At 37.9% G+C, this 12018-nt stretch overlaps 1 protein-coding gene across 1 annotated transcript; it reads right to left on the bottom strand.

Moving 5' to 3' along the window:
* Positions 1-1011: 1011 nt before the first annotated feature.
* Positions 1012-10969, bottom strand: LOC122651528 (DELLA protein GAI1-like). Its single transcript, XM_043844937.1, has 2 exons — positions 9012-10969; positions 1012-1021 (listed from the first exon to the last, which is right to left on the bottom strand). Exon 1 carries the CDS (start codon positions 10899-10901, stop codon positions 9039-9041), a length of 1863 nt encoding a protein of 620 aa, XP_043700872.1. The 5' UTR covers positions 10902-10969; the 3' UTR covers positions 1012-1021; positions 9012-9038.
* Between the last annotated feature and the right edge of the window lie 1049 nt (positions 10970-12018).

Here is a 12018-nt window from a genome sequence, read left to right as displayed (position 1 = left end):
TGTTCTGGGAATGCGTGAACACTTTGTGAGTGAAGGAGTTATCCAACACGGTCACCACTGCCCGATTGGGGAACACCAAGATAGAGACTGTCTGTGAATGGTCGGATTAGAATCTGGATCCAATACCGTTTTGGAAATGGTTTTGCAAAATTTATTTTACATAAAATGATACATTATTTATAGTTATTTCAAATAAAGTGTTTTATCGAGTTTTGCGGGACCCGATCGGATGCACAGACGCTCTTATATGGACATGTACTATGGATTGGGGTTTGGCAATACATGTGTACATGCCCTAGATTCCATAATGATGGTGTTGATTAGTGGGGGGGTTGTATATGATAAATTGTTATCATATAGGGAGTTATTTGGAATTTGCTAATTTAATTGGCTCTTTATTTAATTAATGGATTTGGTGCTAATTGTAATTATCCATTAATAATTAAATAAAGAATCTAATTAATACTTTCCCTATTAGATTCTGCTTCTTCACCTGTGTAGCACTTTGAGTTTAAACAGAACTGCCAGACTGAGAGAGAGAGAGTCAGACTCTCACTAGGGCTCTATTAAATCTATCTAGGATTTAATTAAACCCTATTATTATAAATAGGGGACCAAAAATACGCAGAAGAGGAGCTCTCCACGTTTTTGGAGCAGACACTCTCTCTCCTACGTTTTTGGTTTCTCTCTCTCCCTCTTGTGATCTCTCTTCTTCTTCTTGCTTCTCTCACCTGTGTTTGAGAGTTAGGGTTTGTGAAACCCTAGATCTGTGCTGAGGAGTTTGAGGGCATCTGGGATTGGCGTGTAGAACCTTGGTAGCACCATTGGAGGTTCAGATCTGTTTGCTTGGAGCGCTCATTGGAGGAAGAACCACTGTCTATTGGAGGAGCAACACTTGAGGCTCACCAGGTTAGCAGTTCTTTATTAATTCCTTCTGTTCATTGATTATGAATATTTATGGGATGCGAAAGAAACTCGAATCGATTATTTTCCACTGCGCATTCGAGTATGGGATGGATCCCTCTTGCCATGTGATGGATTAGAGACAAGTTTCTCCGTCCCTATTGTGATAATTAATTTTATGGAATGTAATAGGGAAGGAGAAACCCTAATAGGGATGCACCAGGGTTCCCATGGGCGACCATGGGAAACCCTAAAATTAAAATGGGGCACCCATGGGACACCATGGGCTAACCCAGGGCGTGCAAAACCCTAAAGATAAATATCTTGGTCTCCCTAGGGAACCATGGGTTGATCCCTGGACCGTTGTTTGGCCAATATAGATGACAAGAAATGTTGAAGGAAAATCCGTTCTTGCAACACAAACCATGGAATCACATAGATTGAATTGAGAATACCACAACCATTGAGTCACATTCAATCCATAAGAAATTGGTCCTCAATTCCATGGCTTTATGTAATCCCTTGTTGAGAGCAACGAATTCAGCGTCATAGTTTGTATTGTGTCCAAGAAAAATGCTAAAAACCAACAACAACATCACAATGAACTCTCTGAAGATGCCACCTGGGCCTACCTTCCCTGGATTCCCCAGAGAGCATTCATCCACATTAAGTTTCACCCAACCCGGGATAAACCTGGATTGAGATGCCAAACCTGAGCTGAGCCATGAGGATCTCAGGCTGGACCTGGGTTTTCAAAAACCCAGCCCAAACCGGCCTCTTATATACTCTCCCCTGCATACATGATACAACTACATACTTGAGAGGTGTACTAACTACTTGAGTTTGGAAATCTTATATAAAACCAAACATTAAATAATGATTCACCCTATACTGTCATTAATTGTTGGCCTAAATTGGGTTACTGGGTCCCATGGCACAATAATGTTTCTATATATATACAGTTCAGTAGGGAACATAATAGAAACCATTGGCCACTAGGAGGGCAGCTGTAAAAGCCTGTGAAACAACACACTACCTCATATATCAACAATTTAATTTCCAAGAAAGACTATTAATGTTTGTATAATATATGTGATAATAAGTCACAATCAAGAATTCCTTTTTTGATCATTAAAATGTTTTTGATTTCTCATCTAATGCTTTTATTGTTACCATATCATTTTTGGATAGCTAGCTTAACCTTTGATAATGGTTGTTTAGAATTCCAAGCTTGAGAACAGATAGAACAAAACTTCTTGTCATCTCAAAGAATTAAGTAATGATAAAGAACCCAATCCTATTTCAACCACAATAAATTAAGAACAAGTTTCTTTTTAGGTGAATGGATAGATTCCTTTAAGCTATTTATGATTTCCATTTCCACTTAATAATTAGGTTGAAATTCTTTAACACAATCCAAAATTGTAATTGTTGGAAGCAATTACTAGAAATTATTTCATTTCCTTACTTTTTTTGTAGACAATACCTTTTTTTTTAGGCTTGTTGAATTTGTTTGGTTATATGTAAAATATTTTAAGAAGATATTTTAGATAGCATTTAAAAGTGAAACAAAATTTGTGTTGGTGTTCATTTCTACCAATATCTAAATAATAATTAGATTTTAATATATTCAGTAAATTTTTTATTTAATTATACAAATCATTATTGGTTAAAATGAACTTCTTTAAATCAATTGGTTCGTGTTTTCATAATTTAATTTCTTTAGTTTTGTTCACTTTATTTTCACCACGTAATTATATTCATGTTCAATTATAAAGGGCAAATTACACGTCATCCCCTAGTTTTCAAACTAAACTCATATCACCCCTTGGTTTTTGAAAAAACTCAAATCACCCCCTGGTTTAGACCACAATATGATAAATTAGTCCCTAACGTTAGTTTTGTGCCATTAAGTGATGATGTCACCAGTTAAATAAATTTAAATCTCTAAACTACCTTTTAGCAGTGTATTGTAAATTTAATTATAATGTTTTAGTACAAGGGTAAAATAGTCCTTTCACACCAATAACTAACAGCAGACTAACACCATTACTGTAAAAGGGGTGATTTGAGTTTTTTCAAAAATCAGGGGGTGATCTGAGTTTCGTTTGAAAACCAAGGAGTGACGTGTAATTTACCCTTTTATAAATTATTAAAAATGAGGCACTGAATTTGTTTAATGAACTCTATTCCTCTTTCCAATCGAATCTCATCTTTTATTCTTATATTTTTTTTTCTTCTTTTATGCAAATATCAAATAAATAAATTCTACAAACTCAAATCATCTGTAATCATATTCGTATGCAAATATTAGGCAGTTGTCGCTTACAACCACTTAACGGGGAAGATATATGTAGAATGTTAAGAGAAAGAAAAGGTAGGAGCACCACCCACCTCCACCCTCCCTTAACATATATTTAAACAGAAAAATCTTATTGTAACCAAATTTGGTGAAAAAGAAATTATAATCTTACTTTTTGTCCTTTTAATATAACAAATTATTTTTTCTTTATTTCAATAAGGGTAAAATCTTTCTATTTCACATGAGCATTCGAAAAATATGCAAAACAATGACAAGGCTTGAGAACGACATAGGTTAAGTTACTTTAAATTATTTTCAAAAGCCTTTCTAACCTTGACTTAAGGAACTTCTAGGAATAAAACAAGGGACGAGAGAAAAGAAGATAACAAGATCTCAATTCTCCACTTTGATTACAACACCACTCATATTTAAATATACACATAAATGTCTAAATATATACATATGTATAGCAATATATTTTCCTTACATATAATAGGTATACAAGAATTTCTACAAAAAAGTTATTAATTAAAAGATATAAGAATTATTCTTTAAACCAAGGCACCAACTTGATAATTGAGATATTATATGACATCATTCGGTTATAAAATATTAATTAGGGCAAATTAATCGAAGACTTGGTGTAGATATAGGGAGGACAACTGTAGATATTTGAATTGGTTGATTATAGAATATACATGGAATCTATGTTCTTTATCTTTTTTTTGTTCTTGCACGACCTCGATGTTCTATTAGGTGCCACTTTTTTCATGGGAAGGCACTTTCCCAATTTTATTATTCTTTTTGTTTTTTTTTTTTGTGGTGAGGGGGGAAGGGGGGTGGTCCTAATAATGTTCCAATATTTAGTGAACTCTATAAAGTCTTATCAACTTATATGGCATGCCTAATCCTTAGATGGTTGTATGCTGTAAAGGACACCCTACCCAACCCAAAATGAGATACCATATGAGTTGAAAGTGAATTCAAAGTTATAGAAATTTCAAATAGTGGGTGTTTGTGTAATAAATCATAAAGTCCTTTACATCAGGGTTTGAGAGAAGTTTGTTTACATGGCCAATCTAATTCTACCACATGGCAATGTGATATGACAATTTCGATCATTGGACAGAACTCATAAGGAGGAAAATTTTGGATCAGTTACGTGACAAATTTTATAGCCAATTTTAATTATATACCTTATGTCTTCATAGTACATATCTTAGTTTGTACCCTCTTAATATTCCTAGATTTTCGATAATATATTTTGCCACTTGGCTCATTTCGTATTGGTTGAAACTTGATATGTAAGCAAGGGACCTTGGTATCTATCTGTCCACAAAATTTTATGCCCTCATCCAAAATGCCATGTGTTTCAACAAGATGGGAGGAAACTTTTGCCACTTGTTAAAAGCTTTGACTGTATATACTCTACATCAACCAGAGGTATAAATGATCTCTAATAACATGGACCCACTCATATCTAATATCTATCATTGCCTATCACAATGAACAAGTTGACTTGGCATTCTACTTATTTGGTTATCCTTTTCTAAGAAATATTAAATAATTTTTCTTAGGTAACCACTTCTCTAGTTATTTGGGAGAAATAGGAGTATTAAAAGTTGTAATATAATGGATACTTACTTTAAAATTTTTAGAGGGATATAGAAATTTTCTCAATAACCTATATATGTATTTTTCTATTTTCAAATACCAAAATGTAAATCAGTATTTCTTACATTCATTGCATAGCATGTATGGTTTTGATGTAAATATTGATTTTTGGGAAATGGTTTATAAGCATAGCTATGGAGCTTTGGTCTATTAAAATACAACACAGCCTTTGATTGAAAATAGTTAGGGTTTTTTTTTTCTTTTCTTTCCTATGATCAGACTAATAGACATAGGTTGCAAATGGTGATTGTAAAGAGGGAAAGAAAAGAATCTTGAAAAGCAGGAAAATCCAAGCCCTTACCATTCTAATGCTCTAATCTATCCAAAGCTTTGTTAATGGAGAACCTTGGACCACATATATTTTGAAATTTTGATTCATGGGTAATTGAAAAAGACATGCAAACTAAACTATGGATTATTAAAAAAAAAAAAATGACCTAAGAACATGCGAAAGAGAAGTATGATGAAAGAGTTGAGCAACATTAGTTGTATATATTTAAATTATTCATCAAAAAAATATTAGTTGTATCTTTTAATATAGTATAGTCACATTGAGGCAATCTTCATTTTTAGTATTTATGCATTAGATTAGATTCTTTGAATCTTACTGAATGCCACTACATTACACTCAAGCCTCCCTGCTTTAATGGAAGTGAACTACCCTAAGCACAAATTGTAGGTCTCAATTGTGAGAGGTCTATATCCAATTGGAATTATTAAAAAGGGGGTCAGTACCCAGTATTAATTGGTCTCCACTTATATTTGGAGACAATCCTAACTTTCATTATTTTTGTGCAAAGTGATCACTCTCAAGATTCAAATTTGGGGTTTTTGCTCTGACAGCCCAAACTTTTTACCATTGTTTTTTGTCCAAGAGCATAGTCTCTGCGCGAGGAAGCCAATGGGAGGATGCGCGGAGGATGCGCAGAAGCATCAACAGGGGTGAGATGCCTTTCATGGGGGTTATGACGGTCATTTTGTGTGGCCTATGTCTGGGCACATGCATGAGTCACACTGCCAAACAGGCTCCTTTTTCCTTTTCTTAATATAGATTTATTGCATCAAACATAAAAGAAAAACATGTAAAGTTCCACAATAGTTTCCACTAATTTATACCCAAGGACTCTAAAATAAGTAAGAAAATGTGTAAATTATTCTACTTGCTTTTCTTGTTGAAACAAAAAAGAAATTAATAAAAGAAGAAAAAGAATGGTGAAAGTTTTCCATCTTTGTAAGTGTATTCTTACTTCACGGATACACCCATGGATAGAGAGGGTCATATTTACTCTGCCCCTACTAGACCAAGGTCTAAAATGTCCTTTTCTATTCCTAAAATTCAATCTAACAGTTAAAAAAAAAATTATTTAAATTCTCTTTTCACCATAGGTGAAAAAACACTCGATCCAATTAAACAACAATGAAAAACATGGCTAAAAAGTGAACCAAAAACCATGAGGAAAACCCAAACTTGTACATACAATTTAGTTGTGTACACAACAGAAGATGATGAAACAAATTGAGAAGCATTATATATTGAAGTGCATTAATTAATATACAACCCAATTAAGTAGCAACTCTTAGAGCTAACAGGTTCCATAGCAAAGCATACAGAAGTACCAATTAAGTTGAGTCATTCAGTAATGAAGAAAAATTCCTCTAGTTGAATCGACAACCATAAAAGTAATTAATTTCATAAGGAAAAAAGAACATTGTTTGATCGTGAGCATCTTGTGTGTCAAATACAAGAATGCACAAAATTACCATCTCACCTCTAATGAATTATTTTTATATTTTTTTTTAAAAAAAATATTACTTGGATATGTAGGGACCACACAATCAGACAACGATCTGAACATGAGTCGTGGAGAGCTAGGGAATCACTCAATCGGGATAATTTTTATTGATCCACAGGAGTTAAAAGGGCATTTTAGTAAGTACACATTTGGAATTTGAGGGGATCGATGCCCATGCATCCTGCGATCCGATTGGCGGCATCATGAGCTACAATTGATCCAGATTAATTTGTGTAGGTTAATTAGGGTATACAATTATCCATGTGGTCTGACCCATATCTTAAAACTGAAATGACCCGTTGAAGGAGGAAGCTAGGGCACGACCCAATATAATTGTACGAGGACACGTACCTGATTATATAAAGTAGAACCTATCTAAGCACTATTAAAAGAAAGAAAAGAATATATATATATATATATATATATGAGAGTATGTAGTAAAAGGTCAAAGGGTGGAAGAGGATATAATTATAGGGAAAGAGCTTTCCTTTCACATAGACACGAAAGAAAGAAAGAAAGAGGCCGGGTGGCATGGCCCCGAGCAGTAGAAAGTAAATGGTAATTACTTGTAATAGGAGGAGACTCACTCACTCACTCCCTCACTCCCTCACTCCCTCACTCTCTCACTCTCATGTAAAAAAGTATTGGGATTAAAAGGCTTTGGGTGAATTTTAGTAGGCGAGTGTCTGACGTGTATTGCTGCTGCTGGTGGCGGTGGCTGGCTTTAATATGGACTATAGGAGAGGGAATGTCAAAATAAGTTCTTAAAATTACGACTTTGATATAAACCGCTTTCTCCCTTTGAGTGGGAAAAAACAACCCATTGAAAAGAAAGTGGCTTGTCAACAACAATCTCAAGTCTACTCCCTTCTTCTAAAATTACTTACTATATATTTGTCCACCTTTAGTGCCTCAATGGAGCTTCAATGAACCTTATCATCCAATCTTAATCTGAATTTACATCTTGTTTTAGGGAGATTGTTATTGATCCCAAAATCAGCCAGGACCAATTTGGCCTGCTCATAAGTATTTGGTACGAGTTCAGCTCGCGTTCACGTACATGAGCATACGAGAACAGTTCTCAATTGTTCAGTTGGAATCCATTTTGTGGGTTCTACAGATGGATTCCATCTGAACAACTGGGATCCAGTCTCGTAGCACACGTACATGAACTTGACCCCAACTCAAATCAATCTCTCTCTCTCTCTCTCTCAAGGATTTTTAAACTCAGAACCCAGGTCAAATTGATTTATCTATTCCAATCAGACTCGGATCCAAAGCCCCTAAAATCAGCCTCATAAATCTGAAAAGACAGCAATTCATTCTCAAAAACCAACATCCAGAATCAAGATCAATCATAGACAATTCCAATCCAAATACCCCGATTCGACCAATTCAATCCTCAATCCGAGTTTTTGAAACAGTACTCTCTCTCTTTCTCTCTCTCTCTCTCTCTCTCCACAAACCATGGTGGAAGGGGGGAAGAAGGAAAAATAAAAGAAAGGCATTACATCAGGTTTCCCCTTATTTTCGGGTGGTGATGGTTGTCCAACTATTATTGAAGGGAGGGTCAAATCAGTCATGCAAACCTTTTTTTTTTTTTTTTTTTTTTTTTTTTTTGGGTAACATCAGTCATGCAAACCCACTCTCATTATAGTTTATACCCACTTGAAATTTTTTTTTAAAAAATATTTAAATAAAAAACTACCTCAAAGCAGTGTAGATGGAGTCCAATAACCATAGACTAATATGGCCGGCCTTCCTTTTCAATTTTCAAACCCCTACTAACCTTTCCCATAATCAATTAATTAAATTATTAAATTATTAAATTAGATGAAAGTAAAACCTTAGGTAATTAAAATTATTATTTTTTAAACTTAAATAATTAGGTTAACGAAACGAACATTTATCTTTTCTTATTTATTAAAAAAAAAAAAGATATATATTCATAAAATACACATTGGCATTCATTCACCGTTGAGATACAAGGGGTTGAAAGGAGGAGTAATAAAATAAAAAAAAGGAAAATAGGAAAAAAAAAAAAAAAAAAAAAAAGAAGTTGGAGACACTTCGAGTAGTTGTTCTAGTGGTGGGTCTCACTCACTCTTACAAGCCCAACTCAGCGATTAAAAGAGGGCACTTGATTGGGTTAAATTGGTCCGACTCGCTCAGCCTCACACGTGTCATGGCAGCATTTTAAACCCCCCCCCCCCAAAAAAAAAAAAAAAAAAAATTAAACAAAAGAGATGAAAGAGGAAATAACCATCATCAAAGGTTTAAGCTTTAGCATGGTTTTCGGGACTTTTTAGGGTTTGGGATTGAATCGACCGAGTCGCGACGAGATGACTCAACCAATAAAAAACTCATTATTGAGGGTCGAGTTGCCATGCTGATGTGGCTATGAGTGGACGAGTGTGCCAACCTAGCATGAGACATCCATTGTTCTCATCCACCCTGTACCCGTCCCCACCGGCAAACAAAGCTAACAACATACTGGCCTGCTTGAACGCGTTGGAACCGAGATGAACCGGAGAGAACCCGGCCGATCCCATCCTAGTCCGCCACTGAGTCAAAGTCTCGTGACGCTCCACCCGATCCGGCCCCTCGCAGGCTACCACGTTGCAGATCTGCCGCCCCAAATACATTTCCGACATCAAGAGATCCTGTGTGTTTGGCGGCGATATCCCACACCCTTCCAATGAGTCAAACAAGGTGGAGTAGTAATGAAGCGCCTCCGTGAACCGGTCCATGAACACCGGTCCGTTGTGGTTCGCCTCTTGCTCAACGATCGTCACGATCCGAGGCTTCATCTCCCTAATCGACGTCAACACCTTCTCCATCGACCCCGGCCTTCCCAGTAATCTGTGAAGCTCGAAAACTGAATTCACCGCCACCGCCTCCACCTCGCTCGGCCTCAGGTCCAAAACCGCCGGGTCCAGGTCTGCCAAACTGTTCACTACGAACCCTCTATACTCGAATTTGACATGAATGGTGTCAGCCAGTTGCGCCAGTTTCCACCCTACTTGCTGCAACGCGTCGTTGTTATCCGGCTGAGGTGGGCCGATTCCGGTCAACCGAAACGTAGGTGGACCGCCTGGTCGGAGTGCCAGCGCCTGCATCAGAGCCGGCCACTGCATCCCTTGTTTCATGCTGAAATCGATGACGTGAACTCGGCTTTTCCCGGCGAAGGCCTCCAGGATAGCTTGGTTGGCGGTGAAATGGGCGAATTTCAAATAGGGGCAGGTTTCGTAGAAGTGCATCTCAAGAGTGTCTGAGATGGATGATTCCAAGCTTTCCTGTAGATACAATCGGTAAATTCGACGAGCGAGGGCTTCTGCGAAGTATGTGGCTACCTTTCTCATGGCGCCTGCCTGGGAACGAGCCAGCAACCCTATCTGTTGAACCAGTGTCTCAGCGAGCTTGAAATTTTTTTGTTGAACCGCATCTGCGCACGCCATCAAGGTGTGGACCAGTCGGATTCCGTTCTCCTGAGAGGCCATTAGTACAACCGGCCCAGCCGACTCGGTCGTCGTAACCCCAACCCCTCCTCCTATGGGGGCAGCAGGAAGGGGAGGAGGAGCAGCAGCAGACGATGAAGATGCAGTTGCGGACGCAGAGGAAGTTGATGTGGTGGAAGTAGGTTTCATCCGTTTGTTCTCTCTGGGAGCCGAGGATGCTTCCGTCTGTGCGTAAATGGCCCCTCCAGGGATTGCTCTGAGATCGTAATCCGAAGAGTCATCATAGATTCGAGACTGAGGTTGATGTTGGTGTCGATGTTGCTGCGTGGAATTGGGGAAATCAACAGTGGTGATGGTGGAAGACTCAGCGGGAGCAAGGAGAGGATCATCAATGGGTTGGGGCAAAGACGGCTGAGCAAGGTTTGGATCGAAATTGGGTGGAGCGTTGAGTTCAGAGAGCATACTTTCGAGCCATGTGTTAAGATCAGAGGGGTTGTAATGAACAGTATCAGAAGACAGATGTGAGATACCATCTTCCTGAGCACCGCCGATTACCATCTCCAGCTGCTCAAGCTTCTGAGCTACTTCCGCCATGTCTGATGACTTCACCTTGTAACCCAAAACAGCTAGAAGCTCATCCACTCCTGCATCTTGCTGCTGTGGCTCGTCCCACATCTTCGTCTTCCCCATATCCCTCCCAGCCCCCATTGAATAAGCTCCACCACCAGGACCAGTACTACCGCCGCTACTCTCTTGATGTTCTCTCTTCATTTTTCCTCCTTCCAATAAAGCTAAAAAAAAAACCCCCAAAAATAAAGATCAATACAGAAGTCACCACTCACCAGTGCCCTGATATGGAGACTGAAGATTGTCCTAAAACCTCAGCAGAAGCAAAAGTAAAAGAAGAAGAAGAATCTGATCCTTTTGCGGTGGTATGCTAGAGCTTGATTGCTTGATTTTTCACTTCCTCCAGTTCTTCCCATCAGAAAATAATAGAGGACGCTCGTGACGGGCGCGGGCTCCAACGAACCAACAACAGGAGGGCCTAAAGAGATAAGAAAGCAAAGCAAAGCAAAAAAAAAATTGAAAAGGAACGAATGAAATTATAAAAAGATGAAAATGCTTAAAACCAGGTACTAACTAAAACTAATTCTCCTTCTTAAAAAAAAATGTTTTTTTTTTTTTTTTTTAAATCTGTTTCTTCTGCTGATGAACCCACTACTTAAACCAATCAGAAATCAGAATTCTTATTTTTATTTTTTCTCCTTCAGAATTTCCTCCTCTCTCTCTCCTCTTTCTCAGTCTCTGAGGGAATAGTGTAAGAACCGTAGTGGTACCGCAACCCTTAGGCCTTGATAAACTCTCACGTCTATCCATGACACGTGTCCCTGGGAGGCCCCGTTTGAATATAGTTTCCCCAGATTAACAACTGTACATAAGAGAATATTGCCAGCGTATTTAAACCAGCATTGCCCCCAATACACCTCCATCCCCAAGAACCGTACACGTGTTTATCAACCGCAATAACACACATCTACATCTAGAATATGAATTATAAGATATGATTGTAGGGGCTATAAATAGTATAGGTTATATGAGTATAAAGTATATACTATTCTGGTGTTTGTTCTGTAGTAGTAGTAGTAGTAGTAGTAGTAACACAGTAGACTTGTAGAGGGCAGGAGCAGTAGTAGAAATAGTAGTGTTTTTTTGTGGGCCCACATAGGCAGAGGTGAGTGTGTGAGTGAGAGAGAGAGAGAGGCCCTGGACACACAGGGCACCTGATGGCTGAGAGAAACAAATCCAGATCAGCTATCCACATGGGGACGAGTGGGAAAAGATCTGATCTCTCCATAGGACATGGGTCTCATATTTTAGAGGTGGATCT

Source organism: Telopea speciosissima, chromosome 2 (assembly GCF_018873765.1).
Source record: "Telopea speciosissima isolate NSW1024214 ecotype Mountain lineage chromosome 2, Tspe_v1, whole genome shotgun sequence".
Classification (NCBI taxonomy): domain Eukaryota; kingdom Viridiplantae; phylum Streptophyta; class Magnoliopsida; order Proteales; family Proteaceae; genus Telopea; species Telopea speciosissima.
Note: the sequence above shows the minus strand (reverse complement) of the source record. Positions and strands in the feature narration are given on the sequence as shown.

Excerpts from the sequence above, each read along its gene's own strand:
- LOC122651528 (XM_043844937.1), bottom strand. The coding sequence starts at position 10,901 with ATGAAGAGAGAACATCAAGAGAGTAGCGGCGGTAGTACTGGTCCTGGT.